Genomic DNA, 24799 nt, shown 5'->3' on the forward strand with positions numbered 1-24799 from the left:
GATCTTTTGTAAGTTAGGTAGAATTTTAAAACAGAAAAAAAAAAAAGAAAGTATTCCATGTACAGAATAGAGAATACATTGCACGGTATTAGCATAATATCTTCACAGTATTTTTAAGCTATATACTGTGCATTTGCTGTATGTCAAATATAGCGTATTCTGGCAAATTAAAATTTAAATGTTTAAAGATATTTCTCATTTACTTTTCTAAGGTAAATGTTGCAAATGTTTTCTGGTGCAGAACAGTTTCATCTTTTCCCTTGACTGTTTGAGCTATATGTGCTTTTCAGTCGCAAAAACCATCTCTTTATATATTAAACATAAATTCAGTATTATCTGGTCTATATCGTATCAGAATTATTTAATATTTTTATGTTCAGTTCTGCAACTGAAATGTAAAAAATACATTGTGAAGGATTAGTGTGCATCTGTGTAGTAAGAGATTTTATTTTGATTGTGTGAAATATGAAATAATGCAGATTATTTGTTTCTTACATCTTATGTTGCTGTTTATTTCATTGCCATCTAGCTAAAAAGTTTTTCACATCACTTCCATCTTATCAGCATTGTTGAAGAACTGCAGAGGCTCTTTTCAGGCTTGAAGTATTAGTCTCATTAGGCTATTATTTAGTATGAAATCATCTGAATTTATGACATACACTATAAATCTCAGTTTTCAGAATTCCATATTTATTTTAAAGCTGCTGAGAATTTGAATTTAAATAGATTTCAGTCTAAAAAGACAGTCTTGAAAACAGTTTGGAAACTTAATGGAATATACAAAATAGAAATAACACATCTGGGTCCTTGCCATTTTACTGGGACAAAGGTTTGTTTTCCCACACTAGGTACCTCTGCCTGCAAACCTTTACATCTGTACCTTAGTGTTGCAGGCAGTCCCATTGGACTCGTAGTTTTCTCCAGAATAGGACACAATGATTGTTTCATGCCCTGTAAAAGAAATATTTTTATTATTTCCATAAATAATACCTCAAAAGATATATTACCTCTTGAGAATATTTGATTACATGACTTTTTAATATGGATGTCTTATCAGTCTTTATGAATGAGCTAAACTTTGATATAAATTCATCACAGCATCATTTGAGTGTAAAATTAGGGAGAAATTATCAAACTTTTGCATCAGTAAACCAGTCCCAGCTGAAGTTATATGCTAAACAGAAGCAAAATAACATCTGATGATTATGTTTCTGGCGTAGCATTTGTTTGACGTTTTAAACCAAGCCATCATGTCCTACAGCAAAACTATTTAACATGTACGTTGTTTTGACATGTGGAATGTGCCTCATTTTTCCCTGTGCACTGTCTTAAAGCAAACTAAGAGTTCATTGTGTTTTCATGAACTAATGTAAACATGGGTGGTTTTTTTTTTCCCATCAGACAGCCTTTTTTACCAAATACCAGCTGAAGAATACCAGTGTAATTTTTTAACATGTTTTCACAAATATATATACAGGCATTTATTCATTATTGCCATATTTACTTCCCTGGGGTATGGTATCGTATTATAACAGATCACTTTTTGAGCGGGGGAAATACATACCCATTCCCTGCTGCTGAACTGCAGAGGTCTCTTCTTGAAAGCTGTTTTAGTTATCTGTACTTATTTGGCGAGGTGGAGAACAGAATACAGGTTTAAAGGCTTACAATCTCTCTTTCTTATTCCCAGTAACAGGAACTCGTACACGAAGAACATCTGCATAGACATGCTGCGACGGGGTTATCACAAGTCCTTCTCCGAGCTCTTCACTCTGATACAGAAGTGGAATGCCTTGAGGGAGGCTGCAGGGCCTGGGTCAGCCATATGGCACGAGAAGTCCCTGGAGGAGCAGCCTGATAAGCTGGATCAGCTTTACCACTTCCTGACCAGGGCTGAGGCAGCCCAGCGAGCAGGTAAATGGGGGGATTGTGGGTAGCGGAGCAGCGGGAGCCGCAGCCGCCAATGCCTGGGGGAAGCTTCCGAATTGTTTCATGTGTGAATTTGAAACGTTGCTGCATCTTAGCACATTTCAGCCTTAGTCAACTAAGCTGTATTTCTAGAACAGATGATTAGGAGCCGCAGATATCAGGAGAGGTTTTGTGAAGGAAACGAAGAGGGAAAAACATGTAGTGTGCATTATGACATCATCAGAAATGTTTGATGTATTTATAGCTTTGATGACATCTCAATTATTTGCTAATAGTTTCATTATTTGTTGGGGTTTTTCTCTACTGATTTGGGTAGCTGGTTTTGTATTAGAAAAATTTAATAGGTGAAATGCTGTTTCATACAGTAATAGTTTTATAAATCTGATTTTATTAAATACCCTGCTAACTGTGTTTGGGTTTGTGACTGACTTAAAAAGGACTGTGAACATGTCAAATAAAATACAGCACACAGATGTAACATGCCACCTGTGAATGACTAGATATTAGTGAAGACATAACTCCAAGTTACTGTATTTTCTCTGTTGCCTACTATTTACTAAGCATTCATATTTATAATTTCCTTTTACTATAAATAGTGACATAACTTACTCCATCCTTCTGTGTTGGAATAGCTATAGGGATGGAGGCAGATAAAGTTCTAACTGCAATCCTGTTTCTGACTGAGTTGGTTTCACTGTAGTTGGCTTGTTTCAAGTTGCATTTTGATAATTGCAAATATGAAAATCTACAAAAAAAGCTTGTGAGTTTGGACCCTAAGTTTTTTAACTGAAATGTAGAAAAGGACATTTTTATTTAAAAAAGGAACAGCAGAAGAAACCCTTTCAGCTCTTAAAAAAAATGTTCATTTAAAAATGTTTATTTTATCTGTGCCATGAAAGTCAAAAGTTGTGTTTCTTTATTTAGTTCCCAATAATTCTAGACAGGAAGTCTAGCCAGCCACGACTGGAAGGAATCTTCAGATTTGTCTGGGCTATGACTAAAACCTGAATAGGTACCCCCTAATTTGCAGAGCATAGGAGAGGAGTTTTGTGTTTGGACTGCCCTGACAGAAGTATTCTGCCAATACTGGTGGTTGAAAAGTAGTGAACATGGCTTATCTTGGTGGGCCTGCTTTGTGCAGCTGCTTGAGGAGAACATTTTGCCTTCCTTCAGTGCATGATATTTTTCACAAACTGATGTGTGACGACAGAGTTGGCAAATGCACTCCCAGAGAGTCAAGGTGCTGCTGGCTGGGCAGTTCCTGCCACTAGGAAAGGCAGGGCCCCTTTCTCTCACTGAACTCAGCATTTGCTGTGTAATTCTTTCACCTCTCACAGAGACAAGGTACCACCAGCTGTCTGACTGGTTGCACCTTGCCTCTCCCAATTTCACCTGTTAAAGTTGGCTAAAACGAAAGAAAAGAAAATCATGACAAAACATACCAATAGAGTTGGCAAGTGTCTTTACTGAATTGCTAGATCAAGGTAGTTTTGATTTTTTTTTCACCAGTTTCAATGCAAACCTTTGCACAAATCCCTTGTCTGTATGCAATGAGGTGTGAGTCGCCTGGCACAGGAAGGCTTGGATGCTAATTCATGTTGCAGGTCTGAGAGCTCCTAGTGCTGTGAAGATACATATGAATTGTGCAGCTCATCAAACACTAATTCAGTAGTTCCACTAATCCAGTTACTCTCTGATTCTAATCAGATTGCTTGGGGCTCTGGCTTATGATCTCCTGACAACTCCAGTTGACACCATTTAAGAAGCATTCAGCAGTTCACCTCAGCTGGAACTTGCCATGATGTAGCAGCCACTACACCAGCTGACCTGAATTTGCTTTTCAGCTGCCACAGTTCAAGCTTAAAAGGATGAAAGTAACATTTAGGGCAGCAAATTGTGAGAGATTCACAGTGTGGTTGATGTTACTAATATTAGGCAAGCTGAAAGTTTACCTGTCTGAAGTATGCTGTCCTGAGCTAACAGTTGTGCTGGAAAAGAGGTAGCAGATATAAATAATGAAAATAAAAAATTCATTACTTTTAAGTTTATTCATTAATTGAAACTTAGTGAAATGATTGGTTTTGAACCAGGAGTGGTAAGTGGAAAAGAAAACTTCACTTACTCTGTCACTAAATAATTTTCTTATTTGTCATTTGATTTTTCTCACCTGATATTTTTGGATCACAGAGTGTTGCTGTCTTAATTGTGAATATACCTAGAACTGCTAGGTTTAGAGTTTTAGGGTACTTACAACAGTGCACAGAACAATCTAAGTGTTCATTTGCTCTCTATATTTATTGCTGGAAAATGTTAATGTTTTAATGGTTTTGATAGTTTATAGTTATAGGATGGTACAATGCTGGACATAAATTATTTGCTTGAACAGAATCAGCACCATCCACAACAAAGTGGAGGCCGATATCAAAGAGCAATTACTTTCTTTACTGCTGGGTTTTTCAAAACAGTGACATTTTGTTTACCAGCATTACATTGTAGAGACCGATTACCTTTATATACACCAGTAAATGTTCCCTCTGTTTTCATTTTCACTGTAACATTTTGATTAAACTTCAAATCATACAGGAGTTGTCTTTTTTTAATTGCCAATTACCAATATTTTACTGTGTGCAAAGAAAATACCTCTCTTCTGTCCAACTCAATCTCGTTGTTGTATTTGAATATCTCCCAAGTATTTAAAAATACAGAGCTAGCATTAATTCTTGCAGCTTCTCAGAAAAAGAGCTAACAGAATTATGTGGCCCCAGGTACAGCATTATCCTAAAAAGACTGGCAGAAATATTGGCAATACTTGACTGTACTCCTATTTGATCTTTTTTATACAAATAACGTAAATGTTTCTGACCTGAAAATTGAGTCGTTTTTAATTAGTCCTTGATGTTCCATCATTATCCTGGACTAACCTCTCTTTTTGCTAGTTCTGGTTTCAGTACCTTACAGGAAAAAAAAGAGGTAGCTGTTTAAATATGTATAGTTGTAGGGCTTTTTACAGAGGAATGCAGGATAAATGCCAGAATAATGTACCTGCATAGCTCAGCATTTGATGTATACAGTAATTTCTTGTCACGTTTATGAAAATGTTGAGGGCTCTTTCAAAAGGCAAGTTTTATATTTTGAGGCCATGGAATAGCCTGCCTGATTGCACTGTTCAGAGTAATTTCACTTAAAGCCATAACTGCCCTTGAAAGGTGTAACCCAGTGCTGACAAGTTGTTGCTGCTATCCCTTTGGAGAGCCACAGCTCCCAGTGTAAAGTGTACCTGGGACAACAGTTCTTTATAATGATGATGTTACTGTTCCTCAGATAAAAATAGTTAGAAGTGAAATTAAAACCTTTGAGCTGTTACTTGCACTGATTTACCATATAACTGTAACTGATTCTTTAAATCATTGCTTGGCTGCTGCAGACCATCTTATTGTTTTAAAATACATTGCCAGTTTACTTGTTGGGTCTGTATGCTTATTAAGCTAGTCCATTGTTTGAATCATCTCTTCAAGGTATTGTGTAGCTCCTTTTATTTAGTTAATTAGTTAGGTAGCACTGATTCTACGAGAGGAATGACTGACAGTATGCAGGTATTACTGTAGAGTATCATTTGCATGTCTTAGGCTGAGGCCAGCCTCTTGGTGGAGGATTTGGTCAGCCTAAATGTCAGCTGGCCCAGTATTATTTCAGAAATGTTTGGAAAGTATTGCTCTTGAGATTACATCTGAATTACATATTGAATGCACTTGGACTAGCAGAGGCCTTGAAGTGCTGATGTGATCAGTACTTGGTAGAGCAAGCTGGTTCAGTTGTAGAAGTTGAAGGGAATGCAAGGCAATTTACAGTTCAAGAACAGTTAAAGGAAGAGATGTCTCAGTTGTTGACTCTGCAGAGCAGGAGAGCAAAACCAGGGAAAATGCCACAGTTCAGTGGCTGCAATGTGCTGAGCTTGGCACTGCTTGGCAGATGACTGTGCCAAAGCCAAGGGATGCAACCTGTGCTTGGGTATGAACATGCCTTCAAAAGAGCAAGATGGTACTCATTAGCTGATCACTGGGGCAGCTGCTGAAGAGTAGGGCTTAGGACCTTGAAGCTTAAGGCCTTAAGACCTTTCTGAGATTCCATCTGCTCCTGGTTCCTGACCCCATTCAACCTTTATGATATGCTGTATGCTAAATGCTCCATCTCTGTATGTGCTGCAGGCTGCTGACTCTTGTTCTAGAGAGTATCAGGCACACAGAATTAGAAAAAAGTGCTAATTTGGCTCTTTTTTTCCTCACATCAGTGTAGAGGAAACTTTTGACAGTATGAGTTAGCATTTGTTTTTGTTATGAAAGATGTCTTTTCATAAAGTATATGAAGAAAGCGTGAGTATTTGATGTGTTTGCAGTGGATAATCTTTCTTTGTCCAAAGTACTTAAGGTTGAAAACAGTTTAGCATTTTACAATGGAAAGCTTTTCTGTAAGATTTCAGACTTATGCCTTAGGCTGCACTAGAAACATTGCAATAACCATATTACCCCTGCTATTTTGAAAAAAAAAAGAAAAAATGGAGAGAGGTCATGCATTAAAAGAGAGAGTATAAACATGCCAAACCCTCTTTTAATATTTGCTTGGATGAGGCATAGTTTTGCTTGGTTTTGGGGAAATGGGGAAAGGAACACTGTTTAATTTTCTAAGCAGGTCTCCGCTTAATATTTTATCACAGGAGAAAATGCAGCAGTTGCTAAAGACCAGTGGATTTTATTATTTTTGTAATTATTTTACAAAAAGTTGAAGTGATTCTGTCCAGGAAAGAAGCCAAGCCATCTCAAAATATAGCCAGTTGTGGAATTAATCATTGACTTCAATGGAAGCAGCATTTCTTGGAAAATTTCTGTAGTGTGTTTTCATTGCCAATGGCTTGGAATCTCCATTTAGCTTTCCAGATTACCAGTTAATTGCCTTATGTCATTATCACTAGATAGCTTTGTTTCTACTAGTAAAATTGTATCCTGACCATTTCCTTAGCATCTTTGTACAGATTGTACATTGATTTATTATTTTCCCTTTATGTATCCAGCAGTACATAAATTAGAGGGAGCAGTGTGCTCTGTGTACACTCTGGGAAACAGGCTCTGCCTGAAACTGGATAGTGTCATCCTGCTAACAACTCACAGAAACCTTGCTTCATTTGTTCTTTTTTTCTTTTTCCTGGTAAAAAGCTTATCCATTTATTAATAAATTCTGTGGAAAAAAATGAATAATTAGGTGGGCCTCTACCTGTAGATATAGAGGCAGGATTGCCTTAGCAAGCTAATGGGACTGATTCTTTGCCATGAATGTTTATTTCCATGGAGGTGGAAATAACTCAATTGCAGCACCATGTTCTATTGCAGTTCATGCTTCTTTTTGATCCAACAGCCTCCATCCTGGATCTTTCTTTGTGTATGAATTCTTCAAAGCATCAGCTGTCTTGCTACTAAGTCACTGATCTCTCTGGCAAAAGAAAAATGAAACTTCCAGCGTTAATAGTGTCTCATTCTGACATCAAAAATTACTCCTAGTGACTTAATGGGCCTTGGGGCACTCCTTTATATGTCTTCAAGAGTGAATGGTCAGTTATAATCAAGTCATACTCACTTAAACCAACCAACTAAACTGGAGGATGAGCGTTAACAGCTGTTGACAAGCTTCCATCTGGCCTTTGTCAGGAACAAATAACTGACTGGTGGTTTTTGAGTGGAAAATATTGAGCCAGAAATGGATGTTGAAAAATTTCTTTCCAATACTTGTATTTTAAAAATGAGTGCAAGTTCTTGTTAATGGAAAATGGGGCTACTGCCTCTTTCTTTTATTCTTCAAGGAAAACACCAAGCCAGGATGTCTTTATGATATTTTCATCAGTTCTCTAAAGACCTTTGTTGTACTTCTTTTCCTTTCTTCTGTTACATCCTGTCACAAAGATTATACAGATGTGGCAGCAGTTGTACTTAAAACTCATAGTATGGCTTGCAGACCTTCTGTACGGTTTTTTGCCCTCATTTTAGCTCTCCTGGGGTTATCATACTCAAACTGCACCTCAGTGTTCCTGTGCATTGCACTACTTAGCAGTTGTCTGACTGAACACAACAAACATGCAAACATGGATTTGTTTGGATCCTCTGTTCCGTGCACACCCCTGCTTGCCAAGGAAACAGTTTCTGAGAAGAGCCCAGGAACAAACAAAGATTTTGTTCAGTGGGCTAATCAGGGCCTGTGGGTTGTGCACAATAAGGGGAGATGCCACTTGGCAGTTGAGGTGCACTTGAAGAGATCCTTATACAGAGCAAGAAATACCATGTGTGTTTAATATACAGGATTTCAGTGGAAATAAAAGTACTTTGAAATGTTCTGATCAAACAAAATGAAAGTCCATTTTCTCTAATTTATATTCGGTTACAAACCCATAAAAATATTAAAATGTTATAAAAGAAATACTGCATAATTACATGACTTCTAATTTGTTTTCTGCTTAATTTTTGTGAAATGTTACTTCCTTCAATTTTGCAACTTTGTACTGAATAAATGCTCTATTGAATAATTACCCATAAGATGTGTTTTCAGATCTTCAAATCAATCTAAAACTGTTAACAAACAGGCTTCAGCATCTGCTCCATCAAGTTTCATTTGCTCTGCGTGGCTGCCATTTTTGGATAGACCTTCTTCACAGCTTTCTCACAATCCTGTGGCTGAAGTGTTCTGGAAGACCTGGATTTAGTTTCCAATGTTTTATGAAATTAATGTAATTTTTGAAGGATGAATGGGATCCAGCCATTGGACCTTTTTCTATGTGCTTTCTTAATTGTTTCTTATATAAAAACAGGAATTTGTCTTGCAGGAACTGTTTTACAATTGCTTGTGTGATTGAAACTTTTCTCTCTGTTTGTTCTGTGATACAAACTTTTCTTTCTGTTCATTCAGTATCACATGCCAGTGCTGTCATTCCCTCTCTGATAAATGGTGCAGATAATTTTTTTTTGATCAACAGATACATAAATATGACTTGTCTACATGTATTCTATTATCAGTTGTAGAGAACTTTACAAAATCAGAGAGTTCAAAGCTTTTAAGTCTAAACTACTTCTTGGAGATTTTATAGAAGACTGTATTTACCTATTCTAATGTTCTTCTCCTGAGGAGGTAAAAGTTCACTTTTACCAAGTCTGATGTGCTATCTTTGCCACTGTCAGAATAACCTCAATTAATTTCTTGATTGGTAAATCAGACTTTGAATCCAGAAGACAATATGACTTTCAAAATCTGGCTTTGGGAGTTCATTTTATGACCGACATATCTGGTCAGCCACTGCCCAAGACAATGACAGAGAACTGGTTGTCTTTGTGCACTTCTCATTGTTATTCACTGGCAGGGTAGTCATCAGAGGGTCACATTAAAGTTCATTCAATCAAAGCTGTGGCAGTAGCTATAGTCTGCCTCAGGTCACTTCCATCTCCTGGGATTTGTAGGGCACTACCTGAAGTTATTTGCGTAATTTTATCTCGCATTAGTGCCTTGATGCTTCGTAGCAAAGATTTCAAAGGAGCAAATCTGTATCTTGTGTTTTACCCCAATGAGAATCCAATTATCTCTTCTCTTTCTGTGTTATTGCAACCATTTGTATGTATCCTCTGGTATCTTCCGAGTTCATTTTCACTTAGCTGTGATCTGTATGTAATATGTATTGTTATCTTTATGTTAGTGGTTATAATTAGGTTTTGTATTTCTCTCTTCATGTGGTTATTTGCTTGTGTGCTTGTAATTGTCATGGGAACCTCTGTCTTTACTTATGAGATAATCTCTGAAAGAACTCCCTTGTGCTGCAGTAGTTGTTTAAGTCAGGATGAGATGAATGGATCTCAGCCAAGAAGTAACTGGTTTTCTTCATTGAGAATAAAGGGATCCCAGATAACTCGTATCTGTATCTAAATTGGTTAGTTTGTGTGAATCCTAACTATGTCTTAACTTTTTTATCTGTATATGGTCCTGGTTTTGGCTAGAATAATTTTCTTCTTAGTAGATGCTACAGTGCTGTGTGTGTCATTATCTATATTATATCTATTATAAACATATATAAATATAGACATGTATATCTGTGCACATGCACACAGATAAATATATGTATATTAAACCCAACCCAGTTTTGTTACTTCCATTTCAGTATCATTTGCAGAAATTTTTATGAGGCTATTGTACAAAAATTGTCTTAATTTCTCATATTTGTATGTTTAATTTTTATATGATGTACACTCCTGGATGTTCTGAAGAAGAGGTACCCAAGAGGTACTTTTTTGGTCTTGAGGGGAGAAAAAAAGGCATGAAAACTCACTGCTGTGAAGAATGTTCTGATAAGGAATACGTGAAGTCTATATATTAGTAATTAATTCCTCTCAAAGCTAAATTTCTAAACTTAAGCTGATATTTTGGCATGTTTTGGTGTAAAACCTTAGACACAAATGATGAGATGATAATCTAAATGTAATTTCTGGGTTATTTCTACTTTAGTGACTGTAAAGAGATTGTGAAACACTCGTTTCTTGAAAGAGTTATTTAAAATACGAGAAATGGAAATGTATATAAAACAAAGTGGTTCAAAAATCGTAAGTTTATATATTTTAATGGGAGCTATAGAAAGGAATATGATGTTACCACTTCATAGAGGGGAAAACTCTGAGGAAAATAAATAGGAAAACAAAATAATAAATGAAAAAACCCCAAAAGCAACAAACAAAAGTATTGTTTTTTTCTTTTCCCCCTTTTCTCTCTTCGTTGAGCAAAACTTACAAATGGCAGAACTCCCAGAAGCAAATCAGTTCTATTCACACGTCCAGCTTAACCAAAGAGCCTCTCACCTGCCACAAGACCTGTGGTTCTTGACTCCTTTACCCAACTACACAGAAGTTCTTTTAAGAACTGGCTGTTTGGCTTACGTTCATTTGATAGCCACAAACGCACTAAGTAGCCTACCAAAACTGCAATGGAATTTTAGCTAATTATTCCATTTCACATCTGACATGAGCAGAGTTTGCAAAGAAAATTAATTTAGTTTAGTCAGTGATAAATTTTACCGTGAAACATGTAAGTTCACGCTGTACTTCATTATCTGATAGATTTTTCAGCATCACTTAAGGAATAGATATTTCAAATTCCCTTTAGGTAGAAACAGTATGATAAGATTTACCAGGAAAATTTTAGATCTCTACCACAAATTAATGAAGTTTTGGAATAATTCAAATCTTGTGGATTTCTTTATTTTTTTTTTTTGAAGGTGATTTTCTGAGAGAAATAACTCTAATTCTGTTGAAGCTATCATTCTATAATTTTAAATTGTGAATAATATATTTGTGGATGATTTTGTAATGCTACTTAGATTTCAGACTGGCAGTGTTTTTGTAAATTTTAGGGATAATGTGTATTCATCTAGTTGTCTGAGATGATAAAGAGCGGGGTCTAAACTTCAGATCATAGAGAAAATTGGTGACTTTCAGTCTCCCCTGCTTTCCACATTTGTTCTGAGAGCAATACCTTGGTGAACTGTGGGGTTTTTTTCAGGGCAAGGTGTGCAATTTCAGTTTGTCCTTAATTTCTAAGAGTGGTAAGGTACTAAACATGGGAGCATACATGAAAACTCAAAGACTTTCTTGTTAGTCTTACTTTGAACATTTAAAGTTCTAAGAATTAATGCTTTTTGTTTGCAGAGTGTGGGCTTTTTTAAGCTCACTCTAACTTCTAACTAGCCAATGTCTTATCCAGGGTCTGTGTGTTGTATTAAACTGAATTTTGGGTTTGCACACAGAAATGGGAACAAAAATGTGTTTTCAATTGTGCCTAATTTGTAAGGTTATAATTTTCCTCTTATATTTCTTTGAGTGGACATGTAGGAGAACTTGACGGTGTTTGAATGGTGGATATATAAATAGCTCTTCATTTTCATTACATGATCATTGCTATAACATGCAAGGTTTCTGAAGGCTGATGATAATCTAATATTTTGATTGTAATTTTTGTTTTTGAAGGGCTCTACGAGGAGGTGTACGATAACCAGCTTAACTTGGCCTGCTCTTTCGAAGACCCTGAGGACAAATGGTTAAGAGACTACTTTTATGAGCAGTGCTTTAACACTGCTCAATTAGTAAAAATTGATGGTGGGAAGAGAAAGGCACAAGCACATGTAAACATGGGCCTCATCAATGAGGGACACGGTAAGTCACTGAGATGATAAAAGTGCATTGTATCAGCCTTGAGACAGTTATATGTGGCAATTTATGTTTCATCACAGGGCACAATATTTCAATATTAATTTGTTTGGGAACCAAAATTTAAAGTAATTTTTAAAACAACAGTTGCAATTTCAATTTTTGGAGCATCAAATAAGAAGGTAAAGGAGTCTGTAATTATTCACAGATCCACTTCCTCTGACATTCTGTCTGCAGTTGAAAGTACTCCATCAGATGAAATACAAACACAAGTTTAAAGGGAGCATTTTTTTATCACAAGGGTTCTTTGTGTTGGACATTGTTTGGTTTTACTTGTTTTTGACAAGAGGCTGGTAATGCTGCTTCGGGCCACAGGTATTTGAGTAGGATGGCATCTGCAATTACACAAACTGGGCTGATTTAAGAGGTAATTCAGTTTAATCCTGCTTCCAATTTATACTTAGACAAACAGCATATATTTTTGTGTACTTTTTTAAAACTTCCTTCTGGTTCTCTTGACTGAAAATGACACCCAGTTTGTTTGGATGTGACTGCCACGTTGGTGTTTGCTTCAGACTTACACCTTACCACAAGCTCCATTTCTCCATCTGTGCATCTGTATCCTGAAACTGGGAGTTTCTGAAATTAGAAAATATATCAATAGAAGTAACTAGAATCATAGAACAGCCCAGGCTGTTAGGGACCTCGAAAGATCATCTAATCCAACCTTTCATGGGAAAGGGAGTCTGGATGAGGTTATTTTAGCACCCTGTCCAATCTCATCTAGAAAACCTCCAGTGATGGGGACTCCACCATATCCCTGGGGAGACTTTCAGTGAACAATGGCTCTCACTGTAAATAATATTACTTTCTTATATCAAGATGAACCTTGTTTCTGTATTTAAAAGCACACATTGCCTTCATGGCAGAGGGGTTTGTGTGTGTATAGCAGTCTGAGTATGAAAAAGGTGTTTTCCTCTGTTTGCATAAAATCCTTTCATGTTGTGGGAAGACAAGCAATAAGTGAGCCTCAAGTAATTGAATAAAGCCTGTCTTCCAGTTCCAATTCCTAAGTGTACTGCATACCTAACTACTGCTTAAAATATGTGATTTGTGTAGTCACTATGTTTTTGTTTCTAAGTTTGACTGTGAGTTGAAACAATTCCAGCTCTAAACTCAACTTGTCGCTGGTTTCTCAAATAGAGTGGCTTTTCTTAAACAAAAGAAGATTCACAGAAATTTAAATATTTTGTGGAAGCAGTCTAATTCCACTAAAAGACAGATTGGGAATGTTTTGAAAGATGTCCTAATTTCCCAGCAAAAAACCTGGACATAAAACATAAAGCATGCAGCCTTTCTCAGTTTTGTTTTGTTTTAATTGAAAGGTTATTGTCCTGGTTTTTACCCATATTCTCTTAAAGCTAAAACATCACAACTTTTTTAATACTTTCTCACATGTTTTCTAGACTACTGGTCATTCACACTGTTTTCCTGTGAACTGTTACCATAACTTTCTTGCTTGCAACACGCAGTCCTGGATTCAGTTTTAGAATTTGAACTAATTGAACTAATTTAAACTAAAATTTGAACATTAACCAGTAAAATAGAAGGATTACTTTTCTTGTACGTTGCATTTTTATTTGTGTCTTCGGGTATGATATCTACATTCTATGTTTCAACATGAACTGCATACTCATATTTGGTTCATGACCTTCAGTAATCTCTAAATTATTTTCTGAAGAACTGTTACCTGACTGTCCTGTTCTGTGTTCTGAGATCACCAGGTAGCTGTGCCTAAATGCAATTTGTTGCTTTCTCTTTGCACTGAGTAGCATCCTTGTGTTTTGGTGGTGGTTTCTAGAAATTGTCAGGGTTGCTTTGGTTTTTGAAGTTGTCCTTCAATTATAAGAAGGTGCAGAAAAGCAAACATTCATATCTACTTGTAACTTCAGAGGCACATACTGAGTGTGACTCACTACTGTTATCCAACCACTGCCTAAAAAAATTTTAAAATTTCCTACTTTTATGATGTGTAAAGAAAAGATAATTGAATACTTAAATATGTTGAAGCCCATTACAAAAACACATAAAGTTATTAAATATACTGAGATGATCAGAGGAGAGGAAATTTTTATTTTCCTGTTGTAAAATATTAGAAACTTCTAGAAGAGAGGCTTCTTATTAACTTTAGTAAAGAGAGATTAAACAATATGCATTTTCACTGCCCAGGTTAAAACTCCACTTTATCTGTGGGGTCTGGCTGTTGCAAATATTTTCGTTCCATAGAGAGGGAGAGGTAAAAAAAATGAAGAAACTGAGACAGTAAGCAGGATTTGCTTTGAGGCACCACTGAGAAAAAAGACAGCAGATGTATTCCATGCACTTTGTATTTTCAAGGGTGAAAAATTGATTCAAGGGTGAGTTCTGATTGCAGAAAAAGTGTAAGAGCAGATGTTGGGTTGGCATTGTATAAAACTCCATGAGTGTTAATGGTGTTATAAGTAAAAAGTTTAAACATACTATTTTTATATTAGGACAGAGACTCAGCTTTTTTTATAGCTTTTCTGTTCAGTTATCTAGGATGCTGTAATCTAATTTGTGATCTGAGTCATATGCCCACTTCTAGGGAGTTATATACAGGAATAGATACACATGTATAGGCATCTGTGTGTGCATTCATGTGTATGTATATAGGAATATGTACCTCTACCAATACAAATAGATGGATGTCTGTGTAGGTATGGGAATGATTCCTAACATTTATGAGATACTTCATCTGATTTAAATTGTCATATCTGTATCAACTGCCTTGATTAATAGTGCAACCAGGAGAATAAGCAAATTTGCAAGAATGAAATTAGTCTCACAGACATATGTGTGTGCATCCTTTTAGATGTAAATATCTCATACCACTTCTTTTCAGTTCTCTCATCCAATAGTGTATTTTTCATTACTTGGGAAAGGAAGCTGTCTATATGTGCTTAGGACTGATTGCTTGGGAGTATAAAGTTAAACATTTACTTGTAAAGATTGTTGTTTGCCTTGGAAGAAAATCAATAAATTTGCTGGGTAATTTTTGTGTAATCAAATTTAAAGTTCCTTGACTTTCAGCCTGGTCCCTGTCCTAGGGGCTGGATATAATCTGATGTTCATTAATCTTCAAAGCTAAATATTTGAGGTGTAGACTTCAGTCATGATATTTGGATGCAGACGATTAGTAGCTGCCAGGAAGGGAAAGAAAACAATAATAACTGAGTAGCCTGCTACAGACACAAATGGAACATTCTGCTTGGAGCAAACACGATTTTAGTGGAATTTCTTCACGGAATGAGATTTTTAACCCCTTCCCTAAAGTACTCTGTTTGTAAAATAAGGTCTCTGTTTACAGATGAGATGCTATTCACTGGTTATTGTGGGAGTCTTCAGCTTTTAATACTGTTCAACTAGCTGTGCTCACCCCATAGTTTGTCTTTCCTCAGAGGGCTGATAAAAAGTTGGTTTATTACTTTAGTTACTCATTATTCTACTTGAGTTACTCATTTATTACGTTTCTCATATAGTTCTTAAATGTGCTGGTGTCACTTTAAACACATTGAAAACACAATAACATATTATGTTTTCTCATGTTAAATCCAACATCACTTGTCATCTAAGTAAGCACAGTCTTTGTGACAGATTTACCATTAAGTAAAATCAATTTAAAAAAATATTTTTCATTTTGTGCTTTGAATGTGTTTTCAGAAGTAATATCAGTCATTATAAATGTGTGCATTTTTCTGCATATCAGGGAGTTGTGAGAGTTAGATTAATATAGTGTACTTTCTGCTAAAGTTAATTGTGAACATCAGGTTTATGCTGCTGTATCTTGCAGAAAAAACATTCTGAGTGTACTGATAAATATAATGGCTAATGCTAGGTTGTGTAAGTTATCACTGCAATATTTGAGTGCTTTCTGTTTTGTATTAAATGGTTAACACCTATATGCATGAAGTGATATGCACCATAGATATATGCATCCCAAAGTTTCAGACAATATATGTCAGTAAAAAGAGCAGTCCAGAGGGAAAAAAGGGCTTTGTACTTGTAGTGGCTATTTGCTTCAAATAGATTATAACAAAATTAGATATATTTCTATATTTCTATGTTATTGAAAGGCATAATAAAAACAGACATCTGAAAGTGTACTTGTCCTGAAAGCAGCCTTCAAGACCACTGAAAGTACTACAGTGTTTGTATAAATGTATGTATGTAAATGTATGTACACAGCTACATACACATGCATATGTATGTACACACACATTCAAATACAGCCAGTACTTTAGATGCCAACATTCTGATCTCAATGTCAAGCAATTCTGCATTTGTGAGAGAAGCTTAAAGGTGACTGATTCAAACATTTGATGGTGTTTTTCTAATACAGATGCATGACTGTTCTTTCCTTAATTTGCACCCTTACAAAAAGATAGTTTAATGGCACGTTGTCAGTGGGGCAGTGGAGCAGGAAGAGTGGCATTGAGGTCTCCGCAGGAAGGAACAAGAACATCACCACTATAGTCTTATAAATATCTATCCTCTCAGCCTCAAATGATGTTAGGATCTCTGTGCTCACCTCTCAGACTTTGGCAGCAAAGGTGGATGTTCACAGGCCATGGTTGCTTTTCTGCACGAGTAAATGAAGCAGTGCACCAGGATGTCTGGGAACATTGGAACATGCTGGTGCTGAAATGGTGTTAATAGTCATGCACGTGCTTTTGGCTTGTGCTAACTTGGCCTTCCTGCCCTACAGTTGTTTATGGGCACAGTTTGGTAATAGGAGTGTTGCAGGGACTGCTGCTAACAGGCAGTTTGCAAGCAGCCACACTGTTTTGAAGGATAAGAGAGTTTACTAGGGAATCTGTTGGTTGCAGTGCCTGGAAACATTTCTGGATACATTAAAATAACTAGTTTGAGAAGGCATATAAGTATCACAGTAGAGTCCAATGAATAAAACTTTCACAATGAATTACAAAAGTGTATCAGTGCCGTGCCAGAAACTGCATCTCCCCCGGTATGAGAGCTGTGAAAATTATGCTGTTAGTCTCAATGCAGTGGTGACTTTGAATTAGTCATCAGATTTATATTCTGCTGGCACATCAGGATCAACAAAACTGGAGGTAATACTTCATCTGAAATTTTTAAAGACTGAGAAGATTGGAGGCAGGCAGAACTAGTGAGAGAAGGGGACCAAATGCAAAGCAAATAGCAGCGTTAGATATCTCAGTGCTGATTCCTGTAACATACAGCTAATCCATTAACCCAATTTTGTCCATTTTTGTGTGTTTTTTAGATTGCAAGTCTTAGGAGACCCTGATAAAGAATTCTTTTAGTCCTTTCTAAACTAAGCTTAGACATTTCAAAAATCTGCCATATTCTGCAAATTAATTAAGCATTTTGAAGTGTTCGGTTTTAAGTGTTCAGTCCTAATCCCGTTCTGCCTTGATTATAAGCAGTGTTGAGTTCCCACTGGTCTTCAAATAAACCAGTGTTATGCCAGAGCTGGTCACTTTTGGTCCTTCTGCACCCACCCCAAGCTTATTAATAAATTGGGCCTGATTTATGAGAAAGTTATAGTTGTTTTATCTTTAATCATGGATAAAATACGGTCTATTTCATATGTTGAAATTTGATATAATCTTTTCTGGTTGAAAAGCCAGGTCATAACAAGGGACTTTAATAATTTGTTATGAAAAAAAAAACCACCACAGGATTCTTACAGACTTCTACAATGTGGATTAAGACTAAGGTGTAGAATTTTAGCAGTCACTTTATCATACTGTTGAAATGAATGTTTTTAATCAAGGCATTGCAGAAGTTGGTGGAAAGATTCTGATTGTGTTTAATGGGCATTTCACAGAATGATTAGATTGGAAGGGACCTCTGAAAATCATCTGGTCCAACCCCCCCTGGTAAAGCAGGTGTACCTAGAACAGGTTGGCACAGGATCACTTCAAGCTTCTGAAGCTTAAGTATTAATTAACAGATATATTTGGTGAACAACAACTTGAAGACAGTTCAGAATATCTATTTGGTTTGGAACATAAAAAGTCTAAACTTTTTATTTTCTTGTTGTTAACCAAGAAATTATTTTTATTCTTACTAAGAAATTGTTGATTTTGCATTTTGAATTGTTTATGGCAAGTGTTTTTTAATTGAAAACTGTAATGTATAAATAATTGAGAGAAACTCAGCATACATTCATGAGGATCTATGCAGAGGAAATATGCACGTTTAAGCAGAATTTCCCCAATTGGTTTGCCTTCAGGCAGAAATAATTTATATGCAGATATAAAAAAGAGAATGTTAATATTGCAAAATGAAGTACTAAAAAGGTTTAAAAAGGCAAAAGTTAAAATTGCTTATGAAATTTCATATGCTTTTGTGTGTGTACATTTTACAAGTTTATTTTAATTGCATAAAAATGTAATTTCTTTTGCTACTAGGAGATTCCTAAGTGTACCCAGAATAGAATTCATTGGTGGGATGGGTGTTCACCTTCTAAATTAATATAACTTAATATCTGTGCTGCAAGTCTGCCAAGCCCACCTAAGTAGAAAATCCTCATTATGCTGTATAATACAGAAATGTTCTACTTTATAATCTAATTGTAATATTGCAGACAGCTGATAAATAAAACAAACCAGAGGAACAACATTTGTAAAGAGAGATTAATTTCTTTGTTACTACCTGTGGAGTGCAGAACTGTTACTGATAAACAATATTGCTGCATTTGAACTATCCAACCTGCCTGTTTTAGCAGTGTCATGTTTCCACCATAAAGTGTATAACCAGTGTCTAGAGGTCTCCATTCACAAACCTGGGTCTGACACTGGTAGAAGGCAACCTAAAATGGATCCCATCTCTTTGTTCAGGAAGAAAAGCAACTCAAATTATCAGCTAAAAACCACCAAGGCCATTCTGGTTTTGTCTATTCTTATGTCTGTGTTGGAGATTCCTTTTTGTAAGCAACTTCTTTCAGTTTAAAATGATACCTACTTAAGTTTGTGATTTTTGATGAAATATGAACCTCATAATTATTTTTTATAATGGCATTTGTCATAGTGTGGAGCAAAAAGAAGAAAGAGATTTAAAGATATAAATTCCTATGTACTTTTTTTTTCATAGGAAGCTTGAGTACCACTCAAAACATGGCAGTGGCCTAAAGGAGAGTTGCAGTTCTAGATATTTAGAGACTAAATATCCTTTCAGGCAGGAACCACAGTTTTGTTGTGCATTTATACAATAACATTTCCTGTATGCTTCTGTAGCATTTGTAAGGTTCAGTTTGTGCTGGGATAAACTAAAGGGTAGGTGAGAACATGCTGCTGACTGGCCAGGACTCAGTTGCTGGCTGACCAGGCAGCATTCTGCCCTCTCCAATGCCTACAGCAGAGTTCAGCCTGTCTTTCTGTCTGTTTGGAATTTGGCTCAGTGTCTATCCTCAAACTATAACTTTCCCTAAAGTGGTAGAAACTTACTGTCCTACTGACTTCTTACCACATTTGGTTGAAGTTCACTCCAGAGCTAGTTGGAGGACAGGATGATCACACAGGCTCGTTCCCTGTGGAGACTAACCTAAAAGTGTCTTTTTGTACTGTTCACTGTTTGGAGAGAACATATATATTTATATTACAGACCACATCTAGAAGTAAGCAAATACCATTGATTTATCATCATATTCCCCCCTCCTCACCCCACGTTGCATATCCCAGACTGCTAACTTCTAAGATTTATTCCTAGTTGTGATTATTTATTCCAAACAGCTTTCAGGAAAAGATGTGTAGGAATAGCTCAGACCTGCAAACATATTCACGTTTCCAAATCCCATACCTCTTACTACATAAACCTGTTGCTAAATTTTAGGTTCATGTAGAGACATATAATTAAAGAGAGTCTCACATCAGGGAACTTTAGAGACAGAAAGAAGCCTTTACTTAATGGGATATGGAATTCTGCATGCCCAGTTGGACCTTTTAAAACACTTCCAGTGTTTTAATTGATAGATTTTCGTCATATAAACTGAAGCTAATTCTCCTTTGTTGTGACACTGTATCACAAAGTGGTTATATTGGTTTCTCCTTGCTTAGGAATGGAATACATAAGTTAATTGTGAAAAACTTGATTGTAGAGCATAATTTAAAAGTTTAAGCAGTAATTTGCTAGGAGATAAAGTCTTTGGATACAGTGCTTTACTCTGTCAGTCAGTAGCAGTCAGAAGCAGCCATAAATCCTAACAGATTCTTGAGGAGGACAGATTTAAAAGGTTTATGAAATAATTGAACTCATCCACCTGCAAGTGCAGAAGGTGGTTCCTCAGTAAATAACAGGGTTGTTACTGTTATTGAACCAGCAGGTACTGTCTTAAATTGTTGTTATAGAAATTAGGAATGTTTTCACCTCAAATTAGTATAGTCTTATGAAAGTCTGCCTGTTGAGTTAATAAAATATTCTTCATATAATTATTTTTATTCTAATTTTCAAAAGGTATTGGTAGGCAATGAAGATGTTTTGAATAAGAGAATTCTGTAGCATTCTTATTTTCACTTCTGAAAATAAATTCAGTGAAAATGAAATACTTTCTTCATGTTTTTCCTTCAGTTGATTTAAATCAAGGTTTATTATTAAGCACAGGGAAGTAATAATGTTCTTTACACTATGGAAAAAGTAAGTTTTCTTAATCCTTTCACTGTCACTGCCACTTTCCTAGGCTAGTTCTTCAAATCGAGTGCCTTTCAGTTCTGATATAACACCTGGGGACAGGTCTGTATTCTTGCTTTGTAATAAGGTCTTCAAAATATTCACAGCAGTGCTAATTCTAAACTGTCATTTGCATTTTCATTAAAATTTTCACATATGAAAAAGATCTTAAATTAGTTTCTGTTCTCAGGTATTTGGTGATTGTAAAGTTCATTTTCAACTAAGTCCAAACTACTAAAAAAGTATTGCCATTTACATTGAACTAGGAGAGGTGTTGTATCAGAAACGTTTTAGAAAAAACATTCTGTGTATACTTGAATACAATGTGTAGCACTCAATTGAATTGTTTATGTAGACACTTCTGTAAGAATCATGCTCTAAATGTTTTTGGTATCAAATGTTGCTCTGTTGGCTTCATGTGCATGTTCATAAGACTGTGACATTTAATGAAGAGATCTTTTTAAAGTATTGATAGCCATGAGTAAATTATACTATGTTTGATCTGTGTTAAAGATTCAAAGTCCAAGATCTTTGAATAGAACTTAGAATAAAAATGTAATTAGGTTACATCCCTAAAGTCTGATATATCTTTAAACAAGACTGCAAATGAAACTTTATTAAAACTTCAAATGAATTATTTCTTTGCTTTTTTAAATTCTTTTTCCCTTCTCTTCTCTTTCATGTCTATTACTGACATTGCTGCTTGTATTTTACCTGTCTTTTCCAGGGTGTTTTAATTATTTACTGGTTAATGACTAGTACTGAGATGAAGCTGCCCGCTCACTAACAGACTTTTTTTTTTTTTCTTGGCTTCAAAGCTTTGCAAGGTTTTGGACAACTGTAGCTGGACCAGCAGTTGTCATCATAAACTTTCCTGGAGGCAATGTTTCCTTTTAGTAATTGATAAAGGAGATTTTCTGTTTCCAGAGGTGCCTTCCCAGTGTCACTGAGAGCTGATGGGGTTGCATTTGCTCAGCCATTACCAATAATCTCTAGAAGTCACAGGTAAAACAAATATAAAGCTGTTAATAAAAATATACCTTACTCTTCAGAGGATCATTTAGGTTGGTTGGGACCTTAGCAGGTCATTAGTCCAGCCTGCTACTCAAAGATGCTTCTGAAGAAAATCATCTGCACAACAGAACAGCTCCAGTGCTGGAGCGTTGCATCTGATATTAAATTTGTTATTGGAAGCTATGAAAAGTAAGGGAAATTAGGTAGAATCTGAATAAAATGGAATTACTGCAAATAAAAAAAATTTAAGCTGAGGCAAGTATTTGACATGAGTTAGCAGAAAAAAATAATTTAGTGAAACTAATCTGCTCCAGTGACACTGTGTTTAAAAGATAATGATCATATTAATTATTGAGATTAAATACTAATATAACTTGTTTTCATTTAGTTCTGTTGAACTTAAAAAACTCTCAAGCCCTGAAGAACAGAACTGCAAAGTATGTGCCATTCATCATTGAGTTCTCAGCTCCCTTCCCTCTCTGCATTTAGATATCCACCTACAGACATTGAAGTATTTGTGAAACCTGAAACGTGAGCGTCCCACTGAGTGTGGGCCTGCTCTTATCCAGAGCCTGGAGCCTTATAATGTGAGCTTCCTGAATACATTTTGCATCTTAGGTAGCCTTTGCATATTGAAAACACTTTGATGCTTTGCAAACATGAAAGAAGGCTTGAATGTTATCATGAAGCAAGAATTCCATTCTCTCTAAAATGGGTGTGTTGTCATTCAGCTGATGTTCAACATTGTTTGCAATCTTGTCCTCTAAATTAAAATTTATATATATCAAAAGTGTTTATTTATATATAATCAAAGCAGAAGAAGGCATCTGACAAATATGTTAACCTAAGAAGATAAAGGAATTTTAATTGTAAAGCAGAATTTTGTGTGTTCTTTCATTTGAATATGAATGTAAGACAGACAAGTAAGTGGAATTTTCATATGGGACCTGTTCAATTGTCAGGTTTTGTATGTTTGTTTTTTTTTTTTTGCTGGTCCACAGTACACTATCCCCTAAGCAGCTGTCATTTCAGCTGCCTGTGGGAAAACCTTCCTTCTTTGCAGTTCAGTAGTGCTGGCAGCAGAAGGGGAAGGGATTAGAGAGCAGGCAGGCAAACAACCAGAGAAACCAGCGTTACCCCCAAGTTCCGAGGTATCTGTTAGAGAGCCCTTTAAGCAACCCCTTTTCAGAACACATTTAATATTACAGTGTGTTGATGGAATGTTATAGCATTCTGTGGAGTGTCCTACTCTGGGTGCTACAGTCTACACTGCCCTCTAGGTTTGTATAGGTATATTTTGAGTATTTGAGCTTTAAGGAAAGTAATTTAGGTCCTCAGAGGACAAGACTTTGTATGCTCTAATGCTTATTGGATTACTGTAGTTAATTTTTTCGTTTCAAGCAACACATACTTATTTAAGTAATGTGAGCAGAAATAATGTATCATCCTCTAAATTGCAATACTGAAAATTAGCCCAGTAGTTCTTGACCCAGACAATGGAAGATAAAATACTATCTTTTTGCGCTGCAGTATCAGTCCACCAATGCCATATCTCAGGTTGTGTAATGTTCAGCTTTCCTTTTATCTCTCTCTTTTGTGTCCTCAAGGCTTCTGCTTCTCAGGCATGCTCTCAGTTGGCCTTAGGCAGCTTAGACTCCAAGTGAGATCTACTGTTGTATTGTCAAACTGGGGAAATGGTCATTACAATATTCTTATGAACTTCTTGTGTCATTTTGCTAAAACTTCCTGTAGAATCTTTCTGAAAAAATATTATCAGCTCCTGTAAATTAAATTAATATAAATTTTTATCCATTATCTTAATACTCACTTTGATTATTGTCTGATGATTAGTTGTGTTCTAGAGGGATCTTGTGGAGTTATGGAACCACAAATTTTATCTTAAATCCCTTCCACAATTTTTTTTGTTGCTTTTCAGCTGGCACATACAGTCAGGTTATTGCAACTGAGAGCTGCTCCAGTGACTTCTGTGCAGTTCATTTTACCTCAGTAGTCCAAGGTGGTTCAACTATTTACTGAACAAGAGCCTTGCTTTGTGATTCCTGTGAATACACGTTTGTTGTAGACTTATAACAACCTCTGTAGATAGTGGCTCACACTGGAAACTGTGACAGATTCTTATTTCAGCAGGAATAGTGCTACCGTAATTGTCATAATTGAACACAGGAACTGAGATTAATACAAGTAGTCCAAGCAGTTAGACTGAAATGTAAGCCTACATCTTTTCAAATGATAATAACCTTCTTGGTGTTTTGTTGCTATTAGCTGCTACTTCAACCAGATTTTATGTTCACGTTGTACAGTGAAATAACCGACAGCAAAAGATGTTCTAGTTTTAGATTAAAACATACTATAACGTGCTCAAAGCTTTATTGTCCCTTTAGGTTGTTGTTTTAAGCTACAGTGGAATATTTTCTGAAGTCCTCAACAACTGTTTCCAATTTAGAATTAAATGTGCTTTCTGCTTATAGTAGTGCTGCTGAAGCAGTGTACCTAACAGGCCTGTCACTTCTCTTGGGCAATTGTTTCTGTAGCAGTATTTTCATTGGTAAATATATGAGCTGATAGCAAAGGAAATCATTAGCTGCTCTCAGTATTGCTGAGGCATGGAGCTAGAGCAGGTCAGTCACTGCATTTTGCAGATTGTGACATTTTAAATTACCTGTACGCTACTGGAAGCAATCTGTGGGCCTAATTAACATCTCACCTAATTAAAGTTAGGACCGTATGTAGGGAATTCTAGATAGTTTTGCACTGCCTTTATTTATTAAATATCATATTATTCAAATTAGCATCTTTAATTTCAGTATTGAAAACTTCAGATTTGTGTGCTGTTTTCTTAAGTGGGAGTAACTTTTTTTTTTTCTCCTTCAAGTAATCAATGCACT

At 36.0% G+C, this 24799-nt stretch overlaps 1 protein-coding gene across 1 annotated transcript in view; it reads left to right on the plus strand.

Moving 5' to 3' along the window:
- The window catches only part of TTC29 (tetratricopeptide repeat domain 29), a 214455-nt gene that overhangs the window by 99132 nt on the left and 90524 nt on the right, over positions 1–24799 (plus strand). Inside the window, exons 4-5 of the mRNA XM_029959582.1 lie at positions 1691–1914; positions 11967–12152. Coding sequence (XP_029815442.1) covers positions 1691–1914; positions 11967–12152 — 410 coding nt within the window. The remainder of the gene's footprint in view (positions 1–1690; positions 1915–11966; positions 12153–24799) is intronic.

Source organism: Manacus vitellinus, unplaced genomic scaffold (assembly GCF_001715985.3).
Source record: "Manacus vitellinus isolate BGI_N305 unplaced genomic scaffold, ASM171598v3 scaffold_0_pilon, whole genome shotgun sequence".
NCBI classification, from domain to species: domain Eukaryota; kingdom Metazoa; phylum Chordata; class Aves; order Passeriformes; family Pipridae; genus Manacus; species Manacus vitellinus.